Source organism: Sorex fumeus, unplaced genomic scaffold (genome assembly GCF_029834395.1).
Source record: "Sorex fumeus unplaced genomic scaffold, SorFum_2.1 ptg000063l, whole genome shotgun sequence".
NCBI classification, from domain to species: Eukaryota; Metazoa; Chordata; class Mammalia; order Eulipotyphla; family Soricidae; genus Sorex; species Sorex fumeus.
This window is the reverse complement of record NW_026606120.1, coordinates 57,155,833-57,174,885: the sequence shown is the minus strand read 5'-3', so window position 1 is coordinate 57,174,885 and position 19,053 is coordinate 57,155,833. Positions and strand designations below refer to the sequence as shown.

The following is a 19,053-nucleotide window of genomic DNA, read 5'->3' as shown; positions in this document are numbered from 1 at the left end:
GTTCATTGATTTGCTTGAGCGAGTCCAGTAACATTGTGAGACTTGTTACTGTGTTTTGCATATCGAATACGTCACGGGTAGCTTGACAGCCTTTGCCGTGTGGGCAAGATACTCTCAGTAGCTTGCCAGGCTCTCTGAGAGGGGTGGAGGAATCAAACTCGGGTCGGCCATGTTGGCTGCGTGCAAGGCACACACCCTACCTTCTGTGCTATCGCTCCAGCCCATCATCATCAATAAGAATAATCAGTGTTACCTTTTATTTTGCTGCTGTGCAGAGGATCCATCTCAGGCATGCCAGGCAAACACTCTACCAGAGTCCATTCCCTGTCCTGTTTCCTGGCACTCTTTTTTCTTGGGCCACATCCAGCTGGCTCTCAGGGCTTACTCCTGGCTCTGGCTTTGTGCCCAGGGATCATTCCTGGTGATCCTAGGGAGCGTATTATGGAGTCCAGGACCAAATTCTAGTCAGCCTCATGCAAGACAAATGCCTTCTCTCTCCAACCCATTGACTTTTTTGAGGGGCTACACCAGTCGTGCTCAGGAATTACTCCTGGCAAGGTTCACAGGGCCACATGGGGTGTGAAGGATAGAACCCGGGTCAACTGCAAGGCAAGTACCTTACCCACTATACAATCTCTCCAGCCCATCTTAATTATACAGGGAACTATATTTCCAGAAGGAAAATAAGAGCTTGATTAATGACCCCTTATTCCTAGCAGCCATTTACTGGCTTGGCTTGAGGACTTGGCTTTCCAGACTCAGAATATAACTTTATTTGGGCTACTCCTAATTAGAGCTCCTAGGCTACTATTGATGTGGTGCTCAGGGCCACTCCCAGCAGGGGCAAGGACTGTGCAAAGTCAGGGCCCAAACCCCGAGCTCCCTCAAACAAATCATGTACTCCAGAATTAACTTATTGACATAAAAAGGCAGTTCACTACAAGATTACTACAAAGTTGCTAACCTCTGCAGAAGTCATATCAATCACCAAGAGTGTTATATTAATCCAAACAGAATAAAAACTAAAATTCCTTAACCAAAACTCATTCACCAAGTCTCACTCAAAGATCTAGAGTAAAGGGAGAACAGAAAAAATGACAAGAACATTCAGGAAAAGTATATTTGGTGTTACCCAACCCAATTCCAACTAGGTGTGGGTAGGCCTCCCTACACCAACAAGCACTTCTCAGACAATCTTTACACACAAACACAAAAATTCAACTCAATTCTGACATAATCTACCAGGGATAACTCCAGGGGCTTACGGCCCATTCTGCCAAGTGCCCCACTTCAGAGACAGTGACCAGTGTTTCTGACCAAACCATTACAGACTGGCAGTTCCCAGTTATCCCCTTTCTCAGACTTCAGGTTCCCAGTCTAACTCAGATTGCTTTCCATGCTTCTGACCCACTGGTTATAAATCAGAAGTAAATACATCTTCCTCGGGTTCAATTTATTTGCCAAAGCTGCTCTCAAAACTCAGAAAACCTGTTTGCTCACTAAATTAATTTAGCACAAAGGAACAGCCAGATGGAGGAGATACATGGGGGCAGGTAGAGGGAACAGAGACACGTGAAATCTCCATGTGTCAGCTCTTCAAAGCCTCCTCCTCTTGGGTTTTTATGGAGACTTCACGACATAGGCATGACTGGCCACAGGCAACTGAGCTCAGTTTCCAGCTTTCCTCTCATACTGGGCACAGGGGAACAGGTCCAGACGTTACAATACAAACCATCTGGGTTGGGGCTTACTCTCTCAAGCCTGTGTTCTCACTTGAACATGTTACTCTCCTTGCTTGCTTTTTTCACTCTGGAAAAGCCCATGCTCTCTCCTGCACATGGATTCCTATCTTTCTCTCCCCTCACATCCTTCTAAATAAACTTCATTCATTTAAAAACTCTCACTCTACACACATACACAAAAATTATAAGTTGGTTCCCCTGGCAGCCACCCCCCTACTTTTTTGCTTTCCACAAAGTCACCTCATTAACATATCACGACCTTGAGCACTCTCAACAAGCAATTTCAGGAATTTTGGGAATTGGTGAACAGAAACTGTGGATAAAGGCTAAATATGTTAGAGAAGGGCTGGAGAAACAGCAGGTAAGGTGTTTGCCTTGCATATGGTAGACCCGGATTCGATCACCTGGCATCCACATGGTTCCCCAAGCACCACCAGGGGAGTAATTCCTGAGTGCAGAGCGAGGAGTAAGCCCTGAGCATTGCCAGGTGTGACCCCCAAAAAATTATTTCCTGTAAATCACAATGAGCTGGAGCAATAGCACAGCGGTAGGGCATTTGCCTTGGCGCAGCCAGCCCGGCTGAGCTGGGTTCGATTCCTCCACCCCCCTCAGAGAGCCTGGCAAGCTACCGAGAGTATCTCGCCCGCACAGCAAAGCCTAGCAAGCTACTCGTGATGTATTCAATATGCCAAACACAGTAACAAGACGTCTCAAAATGGAGATGTTACTGGGCCCGCTCGAGCAAATCGATGAACAACAGGAGGACAGTGACAGTGAAATCACAATATTGCAAAAAGACACTTGCAAAATCTGTACTCCTGGCAAAATATTTTTTTTTCTCACTCATCAAAACTTTTAAGTCCCGTGACATAGGAAGAGGTGAAGCAACTTAGCTAAAATTTTCACTGCCCTTTTTATAACAAAATCATTGAATTTAATAGGACAGGTTAACGTATACAAAAAAAAAAAAAAACCATAAACCATCTCTCTCTTACCTCATGTGTAAGGCCAAACCATCCTGTAGGCTAGAGATCCCTAAATCGGAGAGAGTATCTGAGCCAACGGATGCTGGTGACAGAGAGCCCTCCTTCTCCTCTAGCAGGTCCAGCTTCACCAAGCTGCTGATCTCATCCTCTGAGTTATCCTCAGATACGGAGCCAATTATAAATCGCGAATGCTGGTTCAGCTCCAGAGATTTGGCCAAGGAGGAAGGTTCATCCATTATTCTCTCACAGTGAGCTCTCACAGCTACAGAGAAAAAGAAGACAAAGTGAGAAAAGCAGGTTTGGGATGATAACTTATATCTGTGGACAGTCACAGGACAATCACATATACCTCATATACGTACCACTGCAGACACTTGAAAGAACTTGAGAATTAGATCTCTCCAGCTATTCTGTTTCAGGACCTTAGTTTTTTGTTAGAGAGAAAAATCTAGATCATGGAGGTAAATTTAAAAATATTCCCTTCATCTCAAAGAAATCCCTCTTTAAAAGCTACGTGATTTCCATTCTCTCAATTTGGTGATATCAAGTTATGAACAATAGAGAAATTTATGTTGTGGATTGAAGTTGCTTACTGTAATTTTGCAATTCAGTACAACGTGGGAAACATAGGGTAAGAGTTTAGGGAAGGTGGTGGTGGTTTATTGGCAGTGCAGGGCTCAGGGAACCATATGTGTTACTGGGAATTGAACCTGGGTCAACTGAAGGCAAGAGCAAATGCCCTACCCATATATACACTATTTCTCCAGTCCAGGTGGCTTGGTAGTTTATTTTGGCATTTAGAGTAAACAGCACTATCCTCTGCCTCCAAACACTGTATTGTGAAAGTGTATACTATGAGCCTTAAATAAATCTGTACAAAATCTCTGAAGCAAATTTCAGAGAGGTATTTTCACATTGAAAACACCTGTCCCTGGGGAAGGAAAGGTAGTACAGCGTGTAAGTTACTTTGCCTTGTATGCAGATGACCTGCATATCCCCACCACCACATAATAGTACCTCAATCCCCACCAGAAGTAATCCCTGAGCAGAGACAGGAGTAACCCCTAAGCACAGGTCAATATCACCCCTTACTAGTCAGGATAAGATACTGTCAATTACTAGAAAACTAAAAGACCAAAATATAATTCAAAGTCCACAGCAACAAAGAAAATCAATATTAAATAAATTATTATTCTGCCATTCTAAAAATCCTATTAAAAATCTCTAAAATTTATTAGCTCAGTTAGCTTGACAACTAAGAAACTAGTAATTCCCAGTCCTAATTTTTGAGGTGCTAGGTATGGTAACATAATAATGAGTAATTTTTTATATTATAAAATATCATGATATAAAAATAAACAGCACTTTTTTTTCCTTTTTGTTTTTCCTTCAGAAAGCAATGTAGTGGGGGAGGGGCGCCTATCCAGTGATGGCTTCAGGAACCTTACTACAAACCCAGGGTTACTGCATATGAAATCAATATTCTTTATCACTACACAACAATAAAATAAAAGGTTTGGGATGGAAAGATAGCTCAAAGAGTTAAAAAACACACCTTGCCCAAGTTCTGTCCCAAACATCAGAAGTGAGTCCCTCATGCACAGCCAGGTGTGGTCCAAACCAAATATTAAAAAGTTTCTTAGATATATAGGAACCACCATTAAACATACAAAAGTTATACATGCACAAAGATTCTTAAGAAACGTGTGAATCAGGGGGCTGGAGTAATAGTATAGCAGGCAGGGCACTTGCCAAGAGTAAATCTTGAGCACCACTAGTGCAGCCAACAAACAAACAAAAAATTGTTTTTAACAACAAAAAAGTTTGGGGCTGGAGCAATAGTACAGCGGGTAGAGTGTTTGCCTTTCACGTGGTCGACCCGGGTTCGATTCCCAGCATTCCATATGGTCCCCCGAGCACCACCAGGAGAGATTCCTGAGTGCAAGAGCCAGGAGTAACCCCTGTGCATCGCCGGGTGTGACCCAAAAGGCAAAAAAAAAGTTTAAGGGGTCACAGATGTGGCTAAATCATAGAGTGCATGCTTCACATGTATCAGGCTCTAGGCGCAATCGCTAGCACTGTGCACTGTAGCACTGTCCTCCCACTGTTCATCGATTTGCTTGAGCAGGCACCAGTAACATCTTCATTGTGAGACTTGTTACTGTTTTTGGCATATCTAATACGGTCACGGGGAGCTTGCCAGGTCTGCCATGTGAGCGGGATAATCTCGGTAGCTTTCAGGGCTCTCTGAAAGGGATGGAGGTATCGAACCTGGGTCGGCCATGTGCAAGGCAAATGCCCTACCCGCTGTGCTGATGATCCAGCCCCAATTGCTAGCATCTATTGAAAAAGAAAAACAAAAGCTTTCTGGGCCAGAATAATTGCAGTTAGTAATTGCCTTGCCTTGCACATGGTCAACCCAGGTTTGATCCACAACACCATACATGGTCCCCCAAATCTGCCAAGAGTAAACCCTGAGAACAGGTGAGTATGGCCCAAAATCAAACAAAAATAAAAAAACTTTCAAAAAAGAATTCCAAATATGCCAATTCTGTAAAGAGTTCGTTTTCAGAAAGAAAACAACTTAAAGAAAACCGTTCAAGAGTAAAAAATGAGAATATGGGGAAATGGAGGAGAAAGAGGAATTTAGGAAGGACGGAAAGGAAAAGTGTCAAAAAAAAATTCTAACACCAAAATTTCAGATTGGCCTCTCTGATGAACAACCCAAAGTCAGGTGGTCAAAGTCATCGTCAATGCTTTAGAACAGTGACTGATCAGGTTTAAAAATATCGGGGCCGGGGGCTGGAGCAATAGCACAGTGGGAAGGGCGTTTGCCTTGCACGCAGCCAACATGGCCGACCCGAGTTCAATTCCCAGCATCCCATATGGTCCCCCGAGCACCGCCAGGAGTAATTCCTGAGTGCATAAACCAGGAGTAACCCCTGAGCATCGCCGGGTGTGACCCAAAAAGAAAAAAAAAAATATCGGGGCCATGGGCCAGAGAGATAGTTCAGAGGGTAGGGCATTTGTCTTGTAAATGGCTACCCAAGTTTGATCTCTGGCATTCCATATGGCCCCCTGCACACAGGCAGGAGTAATTCCTGAGTACGGAGCAGGAGGTAACCCTTGAGCATTGCAAGGTGCTGCCCCAAAGCAAGTAATAATAATAATAATGACCAGAGTAGTTAAGGCACTTGCCTTGCATGTGGCCAATTCTGGTTTAATCCCCATCACAGCATATGGTCCACTGAGCACTGTCAGAAGTGCCCCCAAAACGCCAAACAAATATATTAGATTCAAAACAAATCTGATCTCAACTTATAGAAAACAATGGCTACCTTTTTCAAGAGATGTAAAGGAAGACACTCGGGAGGAGGTTCTAGCTTACAATCTATCTGAAATTAGATGACCACACGAAACCACTCCATAGTTTTGATTCCATGGAAGAAGAAAGGATTAACAAAACATCCCTGAGCTTTAAAGGCTTTAAAACAGCAACTTCAAATGAATCTTTCCCAGCCAAAAACTTGAAAGCAGCCTTCCCCTAAAGACTTACAAAGACTAGAAACAGTTCAGTGTCAATGACTAAAGATCCTGTCTAGCAATCAATAGCTTTACTAAATGGTATTGCCAGGCACCAGCCTACAACCATCAGAAAAGAGAGGTCGGGTATGAAAAATCACTGAACAGCTATCAAGACACACTAGAGGCTGCTCCATAGCCTGTCCCATTTCCACTGACACTAGTTCTGAATTAGAGAGAAAATGTGGTGAACTGTGGTCCTATTCACTACATGTTCCCTACTCTGCAATCTCCTATATCTTCTGTGGGAGGCACCTTTTCTTTTTTGGCTACACCTAGAGATGCTGGGTGGGGAGCTTGGGGAGCAGGAGAGAGGGAAACACACACAAAAAAGGGATCGAAACCAGGACCCTGCATGTTATCTACCATATGAGCCATATCCCTGGCCCACTGAAAGGCTACTTTTAGAAGTTACAGTTAACTATTTTAGAAAATGAACATAAAAACTTAAAAATGTTATTACAGTATTAAGAAGCATTATTTGAAGAGTCAGAGATAAGGCTCAGTAGTATATGCACAAGGCTCGAGGGTCAATCCTAGCAACCACCCCCAACCTCCAACCACCCTCCCAAAAAAAAACCATCAATAGCACAGCATTATTTGCAACTAACCTCTTAAAATTCTTATTGTCTGAGCAGATATCCACCTCCAAAAAGAACTAAAGAGAGAAAAAAAGAGATTTGAAATATTTTTAGAAACCCTCATTTTAATCAATTCCTGCTTATTAAGCACAGTATAAAACTAACAATCCTCAAAGTGTTTTTCTGATAAAATCTATTAGTCTTGAAATATAGTGATCTAACTATCCATTAAAATCTGTAAATCAAAAGCATTTCACATTCACTTTTTTATAAAAGTAAATAAACAATAATCGAAGCTTACCATTTCATCATGGTATCTTATTCAATTGTACACCTCAATGAACTTATCCCAACCTATGATTTACGATGTTTCATCAAAATAGGTAGTAGTGGGAAGAGAACACTGGATTCACTACAAATCAATCTAGGGTCTAATGATGTTTCTACATGGCAATAACTACTCCAAAAGAAAGGGCACTAAGGAGAAGATACCCCTCCCACTATATAAAATCCAAAACTTCTAAGGGGTCATCATGTCTCCTAATCACTTTCCAAATCCTGCACAGCCTTCTAAGCGGAACAATTTAAATGTATCCAGGGTAGAAATTCTCAACTTTGACTATGTAAGAAACATGTGTGGTCAATTTTAAGCCCACGTCAATTCTAAACTCAATCCAGATTTACTGAATCAGAATCACTGCTAAAATCCCAGAAATCCAAATATTAAGTTCTCCAGCTGTCAGATAATGATACAATTATTGGCTTAAGAGGACAGAGCAGTAATAGTACAGTGGGTAAGGCACTTGCATTCAGCCAACCCGGGTTCAATCCCCAGCACCCAATACAGACAGTCAGGATTAACTCCAAAGTGTAGAGCCAGGAATAAGCCCTGAGCACAGCCAAGTGTAGTCAAAAAAACAAAAACATATTTAGGCTTAAAACCTACTGATTTAGGGCCAGAGTGACAGTATATCAGAAAGGGTGCTTGTTTTGCACACAGCTAACCTGGGTTCAATCTCTGGCATCCCTATGGTCCTGTGAGCACTGACAGGAATGATCTCTAAGCGCTAAGTCAGGAGTAAATCCTGAGCACCACTGGGTATGACTCAAAAATCAAATAAGCAAACAAAAAGCTACCGATCTTGGGCTGAAGCAATAGTACAGCAAGTAGAATATTTGCCTTGCACATGAAAGACCCAGGTTCAATACCCAGCACCCCACGATGGTCCCCTGAACCCTGCCAGGAATGATTCCTGAGCACAGCACCAAGAATAAGTCCTGGGCGCCACCAGATATGGCCCCCCAACAAACTTTTAGAAACTACCGGTCTTTTAGGGATAACAAAAACAAAATTCCACTGGTGCAGAGTAGAGAAGAAAACAGAAAGAATCTATTACAAAAATAGGAAAATCCAAAACTTGTAAGAATAAATACTGAACGACAATTAAGGACAGTATGGATTCCATATGTGACCTGAAGTTAGAATTTACCCAGTTGTGTAATCTGGGCTTATATTATTCCCAAATTTGTGGCAGAGAACAAAGTAAAATGAGAAGCCAGAGGATGAAAGGATGTAGGATGGTGTAATGGAGCGCGAATCAAACCTAGAAGTCAGACTTAACACTGACTTTACTAAATATCAGTAGTACACACGAGAATCCACTTAATAGCTCCAAAATTTTGTTTATAAAAATGTAAAGATCAGCTACATCCTATCAGACTGCTGTGAATAATAAAAAAAGGGTTTGATAAACTGATGCACAGATAACTTTTTTAAATGATGGGTCGTCAATCAGAAAACTAGAAAATTAGAGAGCTACAACTATTTTTAAGGCAGTTTAATATTTTCTTTTCTTCCACTACAAATAAGGTAAAGGTAAAGGCCCTCCCGTTGATCATCGATTTGCTCGAGTGGGCCCAGTAACGTCTCCATTGGAGACTTTGTTGTTACTGTGTTTGGCATATCGAATACGTCACAGTGAGCTTGCCAGGCTCTGCCGTGCGGGCGAGATACTCTCGGTAGCTTGCCAGGCTCTCCGAGAGGGGCGGAGGAATCGAACTCGGGTCGGCCATGTTGGCTGCGTGCAAGGCAAACGCCCTACCGCTGCGCTATCGCTCCAGCCACTACAAATAAAATTTCAAAATACATTTTTCAGTATTTAAGAAGATGTTAAAAGAAAGAAAAAATTCAAAATAAATTTACTAGAGTTGGGTCAGAATGAAAAAGTACAGCAGTAGGGCACTTGCCTTGCAACATAGTCAATCTGGGTCAAATCCCTGGCACCCCATACGGTCTCCCCTCTAAGCCCTGCCAGGAGTAAGCCCTGAAAACCACTGGGTGTGCTCCCTGGCCTCCCCACGAAAAAATAAAAACTTATCTCAGTCATCATACAGATATAACAGATCTGGCACCACGCCCTCCCCCAGCATGTCCATATCCCTCCACCATGATCCCACTGTATCTCCCCAATTCTATTCCTGCCTTCGCTTAACTAACAACGTCTTAATTACATAGAAAATGTTCAGTGTGCTCCATACTTTATCAGGATAAGTACTGTTACATAAATCTTTGTACCATTTATATATAGGTGATAATGTCAAGGAAATTTTGACAGTTGTCCAAAAAATTTTAAAATATATGACTAGTTCTCACTCCCTTGCCCCCTCCACTTTATTAAATCACCAGGGAATAAGAAAAATGAGTTAAGTACCTAAACAATGATTTTTTAAACTTTCAAAGGCCCAAGACACAGTCAGACATCGAATAAAAGTCTTTTGGGAAGGTTGGGTTACACCCAGTGATGCTCAGGGGTTATTCCTGGCTCTGCCGTGCGGGCGAGATACTCTCGGTAGCTTGCCAGGCTCTCCGAGAGGGGCGGAGGTAGTAATTTCTGAGTGCAGAAATTAGGGGGACCATATGGGATGCTGGGAAACTCGGGACCATATGGGATGCTGGGAATCAAATTAGGGTTAATCGCATGCAGGGCAAGCACACAACCTACCGTGCTATTGCTCCAGCTGCCAGTGGATCCCTACTTGACAAAAATGCACCCTCACACAAAATTTTACTTACATACAAATCTAGATGATCCCTAGACCCTTTCCTTTAGGTATTAAAAAGAGGACAAAGAATGGAACTGGACATCTGGAAGAGGCTCTTAAATCTCTGACCTTACCACCTCCAACACAAGGACTTTTCCCAAATTCAGTTGTGGAATATTCTACTTATACAAGTAAAAAGCCTCTTAACCCAAAGAGAGTTCAAAGGGAAGAGTATAAGCTTTGCATGCAGGAGGCCAGGCATCATTCCCAGCACCACATAGTCCTCTGAGTAGCACCAGGAGTGACCCTCCCACCCCCACCCCAGCAGAGACACATTCCCTGACCCTCCCATGGAACCATCCGGATCAACTCCCTAAGTATTACTGGAAGCTGTCCCTGGGGACCCCTGCGAACTTCAGGAAGGAAGGGAGGGAGGGAGGGAGGAAGGAAGGAAGGAAGGGAGGGAGGGAGGGAGGGAGGGAGGGAGCGAGCTTGCCTTTTCTGAAAAAATAGATAAAACTAAAAGGGGTCATGTAGCAGAGAAAGTCAAAAGGAAAAAGCCAACTATTGTATGATCTCACTCGTAAGTGATAAAGAAAGGGAAGAGACAATGAGCAACAGAAACAAACCGTTAAACTATGGCCACAGAACTGAGATTAGCAAGGAGGGTAGGAAAGGGTTGAAAGGGTCAAAAATACACTAAGATAGAGGGTAAAACTTCGGGGTAGGGGTGGTGCAGGATCCGTGGCATATGGTAACACCACTTCTTGTATAAGTGTCTGTGGATATTTATACACTCATAAATCATAGATCAAAGTCATCTCAATTTTTCTGAAAAATAAAAGTTTTTTAAAAGCCACAGGGCCAGAGAGAGTACAGGTGGGGAAGGTGATTGCTGTGCAGGTGACTGACGAGTGTTCAATCCCCAGCACCTGTGCCTCTGACCAACTGGGTATAAATCAGGGGTTCCCCAAAATCCCATCCTCAGGTTCAATTAATTTGCTAAAAAGTCTCCAAGAACTCAGAAAACCTGTTTCCTTACTTACTGGATCCCTAATTTATTCCAAAAGATATAACTCAGGAAGCGCCAGGCAGAAGAGATGAATTCACTATGGGGGAAAGGAGCAGTGCTTCCATGACCTTCCAATCACACCCAGCTCCCTAGGTCTCCCAGGTGTTCACCCATCTGGAAGCTACCCGAAGTTTACCTATAGGCTTTTTATGGAGTCTTCGTCACACAGGCACGATTGATCAGCTCATTAGCTATTGGCTGTTGAACTCAATCTCAAGCCCCTCTTCCCTCCCAGGAAATCCCTTCCTGGTCACTTTGGTTTGACTGGTAACCAGATCCTATTCTCACACTTTTCTCCCAAAGTTACGTTCATTAACGTAGTCACAGGCAACACTAAGGAAATTACAAGGATCTGGGGAGCTGTGAGCCAGGAACTGTGGATGAATAACAAATATATATTAAATATATGTGTTAGGACTAGAGTGATTGTACAATGAGTAAATGGGTAGGGTGGTGCTTGCCTTGCACATGGCCAACCAGGGTTTGATCCCCAGCATCCCTTATGGTTCTCACCAGGAGTAATTACTGAGCACCAAGCCAGGAGCAATCCCTGAGTATTATTGAGTGGGGCTCAAAACATAAATACATATACACATACATACATGTGTGTGATCTGATAAACCAAAATATGTATTTCTTGGATATCACAGTTTGTGCGACATTGTATTAATGGAATGAAAGAAGAAAACCACATGCTCATCTCCAAACAGAAATGCACTGGCAAAACTCAACACCCTTTCATGAAAAGCACATTCAAGAAACATATCTAGAAAGAAACTCATATACTGTTAGTCAAATACAAAAAGCCCACAGCAAATATTATGCTTAAAGATGAAAAACTGAGGCCAGAGCGATAGTACAGCGGGTATACCATTTGCCTTGCTATAGACAATAGGGGTTCGATCCCCAGCATCCCATATGATCTCCTGAGCACCGCCAGGAGTAATTCCTGAGTGTAAAGCCAGGTGTGACCCCTGCCTCCCTGCCAAAAAAAAAAGTAAAAAAAAAAAAGGTGAAAAACTGAGGAGACAGAGCAATAGTACAGTAGGTAGGGCTCTTGCCTTGCACACAGCCAACTCAATTTCTATTCCTGGCACCCTATATGATTTCCCAGGCCCACCAGGAGTGACCCTGAGCCGGGAACCAGATGTCAATCCTGAGCACTGACAGATGTGGCCCAAACAAACAAAAAAGGTGAAAAACAAAGTTTTTCCCCAATTGTCCATTAATACAACTTTTCTTCAATACAGTAGTGAAAATTCTAGCCACAGCAATCAAGTAAGGAAATGACAAATGAAATTCTAAAGGAAAAAATAAACATATCAGGAGCCAGGGCAATAGTATAGTGTAGGACTCATACAGCCAACCTGGGTTCCATGCTTGGCATCCCATGTGGTCCCTCAAGCTCACCAGGAATGATCCCTGAGCAGAGCCAACAACAAATCCTAAGCACTTCTGGGTATGGCCCCCAAAAAAAAATAAGTAAATAAGTAGACATCCACTAGGAGATAATATGTCTAGAAAACCCTAAATATTACATAAAAAAAGTTTTTAGAACCAGAAATTAATCCATCAATCTATCAAATAACAAAATGAGTTTTATTGCTAAACACTGAATAAGCTGAAATAAAATTACAAAAATAATTCCACTTATAAATAATATAATAATACTTAGGAATAATTTAACCAAAAAGATGAAACACTTATATATTGAAAATTACAAAATTACAGGGCTGGAGAGATAGCACAGTGGGTAGGGTGTCTGCCTTGCACGTGGTCGATCCGGGTTCGATTCCCAGCATCCCATATGGTCCCCTGAGCACCGCCAGGAGTGATTCCTGAGAGCAGAGCCAGGAGTAACCCCTGAGCATCGCCGGGTGTGACCCAAAAGGCAAAAAAAAAAAAAATTACAAAATTATAAAATGACATTGATGGGAGAAATGAAAAACATAAATGGAAACATATCCCACCAATCAGAAAACTCAATACTGTTAAAATATCAGAACTGCCAAACAAAACAGTCTACCAATTCAATGTAATTAGTCTCAAATTCCTTAAAGAAATAAGGCAATCCGTCCTAAAATTTATAGGGAATTTCAAAAAGCAAGCATAACTAGACAACTAAAGCTTTCTGATCTAAAATTTATACAGAGTTACAGGAATCGAATGTGTTATTACCTAAAACCTAAAACAAATGAAAAGAGTGCCCAGAAATAAATCCTTGCAAATATGAGCAAATGATACTTGGCAAGGTAAGTGTTAAGCTTATTTAATGGGGAAAGAATAGCCTTTTCATCAAAAGATGCTTGGAAAAAATAGATTAAAACATGCAGAAGAATGAAGCTGGACACATACCTAAGAAAGCACACACACACACACACACACACACACACACACAAATAAATTATTCAGATCAAGAATCTAAACACAAGACCTCCAACAGCACTCTTTTTTAAAAAAAAATGGGCTGGAGCGATAGCACAGCGGGTAGGGCACTTGCCTTGCACAAGGTCGACCCGGGTTCGATTCCCAGCATCCCATATGGTCCCCTGAGCATTGCCAGGAGTAATTCCTGAGTGCAGAGCCAGTAGTAATCCCCAGGTGTGACCAAAAAAGTTAAAAAAAAAAAAAAGCACAAAAGTTTCCCACTGTCATACATGGCAAAAAAAATTTTGGATATGACACCAATGGCATCACACAAAGTTGCTTATTAAAAGACACTTCTAAGAATAAAAAAGGCATGAACAGAATAGGAGAAAACAAATCATCTAATATCCAATAAGATTAATATGCAGGTTCTATAGAGGACACCTAAACGTTAACAAAATAAACCTCATTCAAAAGTGGACAAATGACTTTAATAGCTACTTTTCCAAAGACATACTAATAGCTAGTAAGCACATCAACATCATACAATCTCAAGGACAAGCAAATCAAAACCATGAGGGGAAGGAAAGACAGCACAATGGGTAAGGAAATCAGTCAACTAGATTTCCATCCCCAGCATCACCTGAGCAACACCAAGAATGATCCCGAGTGTAGAATCAGTAGAAGCCCTGGTATGGCCCCACCGCCACCAAAAAAAAAAGAACAATGAGCTGGGCTCTGGGACTGCTTCAGCACCTTCAGGAAACAGTGCTGACCACTTTGTAAGGCAGTCACTTTACACTTTTACACTTCACGTATAGTGAAATTAACTACTGAAAATATTCTTTAATTATAGAAACAAAAAGTATGATAGAGGGAAGTGGTCATTCTGGACCAGAACTAGGTACTAAAAGGAAGCAAAGTGACATACATGATACCCTCTCAGTAACAATATTGCAAACCACAGGGCCTAAAAAGGGAGGGAAAGGGAAAAGAGACAAATAGTGCCTGCCATAGAGGTAGGCTGACAGGAGGTGGGGTGGGTGGCGGGCTGGCAGGAGAGAAACTGGGGACATTGGTGGAGGGAGGTGAACACTAGTGAAGGAATTGATGTTGGAACATTGTATGCCTAAAACCCAACCATGAATAACTTTGTAATTCACGGTGATTCAATTAAAAATTTTAAATAATTTGTTTTTTAAAAAAAGGAATTAATTCCAATATACTATTCCAACAACTTAATTTTTAAAATAGGAACTACAACCAGCAGTGCCAGGAGGGAGAGGGCAGGGTCGCTTCTGGCGATGTTTGGTGGCCACCAGGCTAGACTCAGAGGTGCTGGAATGGGGGGATATGAGGTGCAGGGATCAAACTCAGGGCCTCCCATATGTCAGGCACGTGCACCATATGACTTGAGCCATATGTCTGGTCCACCATTAATTTTTTATTTATTTATTTGGTTTGGGGCCAAACCCAATTATGCTTAGGGTTCACTTTGGCTCAGGTATCAGTACTAGTAGTCCTGGGGGGCCATACGGGGTGCCAAGGAGTGAACCCAGTTTGGCTGGGTGCACAGTAAGTGCCCCTACCAGCTGTATCATCTCTCTAGTCCCCAACAATTTTTATTTTAATTTACTTTATTCTTTATTCTTTTTCAATTTGCGTGTCATCCTTGCTGGCTGGAGTGATAGCACAGCGGGTAGGGCGTCTGCCTTGCACGCAGCCAACATGGCCGACCCGAGTTCGATTCCTCCGCCCCTCTCGGAGAGCCCAGCAAGCTACTGAGAGTATTCGATATGCCAGACACAGTAACAACAAAGTCTCCAATGGAGACGTTACTGGGCCCGCTCGAGCAAATCGACCATCAACGGGAGGGCCTTTACCTTTACCTTTACCTTTTTCAATTCTTGAGCAATACACAGCAGTGCGGGGCCAGAGCAACAGTAAAGCGGTAGGGCGTTTGCCTTGCATGTGGCTGACCCGGGTTTAATCCCTGGCATTCCATATGGTGTCCCAAGCATCGCCAAGAGTGATTCTTGAGCACAGAGCCAGGAGTAGCCCCTGAGCATCACTAGGTGAGACCCAAAAAGTTAAAAAAAAAAATACACAGTAGTGCTCAGGGACTACTCCTGGCAGTGTGCTTGGTGGACTAACTACATGTGGGCCTGGGGATTTAAATCCAGGTTGGCTGTGTGCAAGGTAAGAGCCTTCTGTGCTATATCTCTAGCCCTTATGGAAAAAAAAATTTTTTTAACCACAGTTGGCAATACTTAGGGCTTACCACTGGCTCTTCACTCAGGACTCTTTTCCTGGCAGGGCCTGCAGGACCAGACAAGATGCCAGGGACTGAACCCAGGTCGGCCATGTGCAAGGCAAGCACCCTACCCACTGCACTATCATTCTGGCCCCTAAAAATTATTTTAAAAAAGGAAAACACTAGTACCAGACCTGTATTACCAGTCTGTGTGACAGGTGAAAATTTTTCCTGGTCATTGACTAAAAAGGAAATAAAATGTTACACAGTGATCTATACAGGAGCCTATTTACAGCACTTGAGAGATCAGTATCAGATAAGGGAACTCTGAAACTGGCTTTCACAATACTAATTCTTGAGCATGTACTAGTTATTGTTTGAACTATGAGTTTATTAAGTCAAATATTACGATTTCTCAAGTTTTCCTACCATTTTAAAAACAAATAAATCTTGGGTCAGGAAGATAAATCAACAGACTGAACACACATGGTTTGCATGCAAGACCCCAGGTTTGATCTAAGGCAGCCTATATGATCCCCTGAACAAAACCAGGAGCAACTAAATACCACTGAAATGGGAGCTGCCCCTGTCAAAAAAGGGAGCCCAAATACAAAATAATAATAATAATAATAATAATAATTTAAATCGTATGCTTGAAGGGTCAGAGAGGCAATACTGCAGGTAGGGTGTTTGCCTTGAATACCCTGGCACCCCACATGGTCCCACCTCAATCCTGCCAGGAGTAACTTCTGAGCACAGAGCCAGGAATAAGCCTGAGCACTACTGGGTGTGGATCAAAAAGCAAACAAACAACTCTAAGCTTGATGTAGTGTTTGGAGGGAGGTGATTTGAGTGAGCCACAAGAGCAGTGTTTAGGCATTATTCCTGACTATGCTCAGGAGTGACCCCTGGTGGTGCTCAAGGGACCATATACGGCACCTGGGATCAAACTACAGTGGGTGGGATGCAAGTCAAGTACCTTAACCCCTTTGTTATCTCTCTGACCCTAGATAAATTTCTACTCTGCACAGTAAATCTAAGCAAAACTATTACGGGGCCCTGACATAGTTCAATGGCACTGCATCTGCTTTGCAGGCAAGAGCTCTCCAGTATGACCCCCAAAAGCACAAGACAAGTGTGTCCTGCAATACAAGTATGAACACTAGGACAATTCATCTTGTGATACCATAACCAAGTGTGTGATTTCTGTAATCAAGTGTGTTCAAGCGACAAAAGTTAACTGTTTCCCTGTAACCAAATATGTTCAAGCACCAAAAGAAAACTTTCCCTGATGAGCACTACAACTAAGAGTGTGACCCCAGCCATGTAGACAGCAACAAAGGGCTTAAAAAAAAATTATAGGGGTCAGGTACTTGCCTTGCAGTCAACTGACCTAGGTTCAATCCCCAGCACCCCAAATGGTCCCCTGAGCCCTGCCAGGATCAATCCCTGAACACAAAGCCAGGAGCAAACCAAGAGTGGACCAGAGACCAAAACAAAAAGTAGAGGAGCATATATTCAATTTCGTAATTCTTGGCCTCTGGTATTTTACACATGCCTACTCTTCAATTCTCCAACAATCTTCCAACAGTAAGTGAGGAGGAAAGCAACACCAGAAGTGAAAAGTGAATTGCTACTTTGTAGCAAGCAGAGGGGCTTTGTGGTGAGTGTCTCTCAAAGGGCCTCACATATTCCACATGCCCTGAATGTGCTCACCTACAAAGCAAAAAAAAAAAAGGGGGATAGGGGGACGCTAGCAAGCAAGCACCTCACTGGTGCAGAGTCCTGCTCTATCAGAATACAACACTTTCCTTAAAAATACCTGCCAAGGGGTCAAAGAGATAGTGCTCAGGGAAAAGTGCTTGCCTTGCACCAGGCCAACAGGGGTTTGATCCCAGCCGCTGTATATGGTCCTCTGAGCCCTGTCAGGAATGATCCCTGATCACAGAGCCAGGGAGTAGGCCCTGAGCACAACCACGTGTGATCCAAAAAACAAAAGAATACCTGCTAAGGGACCAGGAAGGTGGCTCAAACGGGCTGGGGTACAAGCTTTGTATGCTGGAGCTCCAGGTTCCAACCCTGGCTCTGAATGGTCCCCTAGCACCACTGCGAAAAACCTCAGTCTCAGCAACCTCATCAAACCTCAAAGACTCCCTCCAAAAAATTCCTGTGGAACACGCAGCACAAATAACTTTTTTACCCAGACATCTAAGTCATTCCAAATCTTCTCAGGAAGTAAAAAAAAAAAAACTATGTAACCAAAGGAAGAATGCTTCTCTGCTTTAACTGGGGAAGGTGAAGAGGGGGAAACGAATGAATGAATGAATGAATGAATGGAGAAACTCAGAAAGTCAATTTCTGTGACTGAAGATTGAGTAATCTGGTTTATTCCACACAGAGGGCGATATGTACAAGAGCGCTTAAACAGGAAGGTTTTTGATTTGTTTCACTTGAACTTTAAAACAAAAATATGTGAAAATAAAATATATTTCCCCTATCTGAACAGTTAGATTGTTGTTGACTTCAGGATCACAAACCGACAGTGCTGGTTCACCTAGGCGGTCCCACGTGGTCCCATGGGGACCCAACCAGGGGCTCATGCACTCCAGCCCTTAGAGCGATCTCCCTGTCCTTATAGTATTTTTTTTTCCCTTAACATTTTGTTTTCCTTTTAGGCACAGTGATTTACACTACTGCTAAGGGCAGAGTTTCGTGCATCCAATGTTCCATCACCACACTCTCCACCAGAGTGTCCCTCCAACCTCCCACCACCACGGAAAGTTCACGGGCCAGTTTTACGGGCCAGTTCGCACAGTACTCTTAAATGCTCGGAAAACCCCCCACGAGGCCCTCGTGAGTGTCCACTTTCCCGTACCCCCAACCTAAAAACCAATGTGGTTCCCGGAGAGTCACGAAACGCCTCGGCTCGCATCCCTCTGGCCCCTCCAGGATCTCGGGGGATGGGGGGGGGGGGTACGACCCAGGGCTCGCGTCCCCCGGGCGCGGGCACCCGCTCCGTCCTTCCCGGCGCCTCCAGCAGCGGCGGCGAGCCCCGGGTGCCGAGCGGCGGGCAGGGGCAGGGGCAAGGGCCGGCTCCGCGGCTCCGGCCCCGGCAGGTCCCGGCGTCCCCCGGGATACAAAGACGCGGCGAGAGTCGCCCCACGCCCCCGGCGGCGGGAGCCACGGGACTCCTCTGCGCCCCCGCCCCACGTGGGGTGCGAGAGCCGAGCGGCCGGGAGGGCCGGGCGGGACGGGAAGGACCAGCTCCGGGCACGCAGCCCTGCCCCTTCCTAGTGGCCCGCGCCCCGCGTCTCCCAGTTCCGGGGTCCGGGCCCCTATCCCCCGCCCCCCCAACCACACACACAGACGCCGGAGCTCCGGCCCTTCACGCCTCCCCGAGAGGGGAAACTCCGGGCCTCCGAGAGCC

The 19,053-nt window shown here is 43.8% G+C and overlaps 1 protein-coding gene across 6 annotated transcripts in view; it reads right to left on the bottom strand.

Moving 5' to 3' along the window:
* Positions 1–19,053, bottom strand: part of ACACA (acetyl-CoA carboxylase alpha) — a 322,008-nt gene that overhangs the window by 241,146 nt on the left and 61,809 nt on the right. For 4 of the 6 annotated variants that reach the window (XM_056128109.1, XM_056128108.1, XM_056128110.1 and 1 more), the window contains 2 exons: positions 6,922–6,968; positions 2,738–2,990 (listed from right to left, as the gene is read on the bottom strand). In XM_056128109.1, the coding sequence (XP_055984084.1) occupies positions 2,738–2,990; positions 6,922–6,968 (300 nt within the window). The remainder of the gene's footprint in view (positions 1–2,737; positions 2,991–6,921; positions 6,969–19,053) is intronic. The other 2 variants (XM_056128113.1, XM_056128111.1) reach the window with 1 other exon arrangement.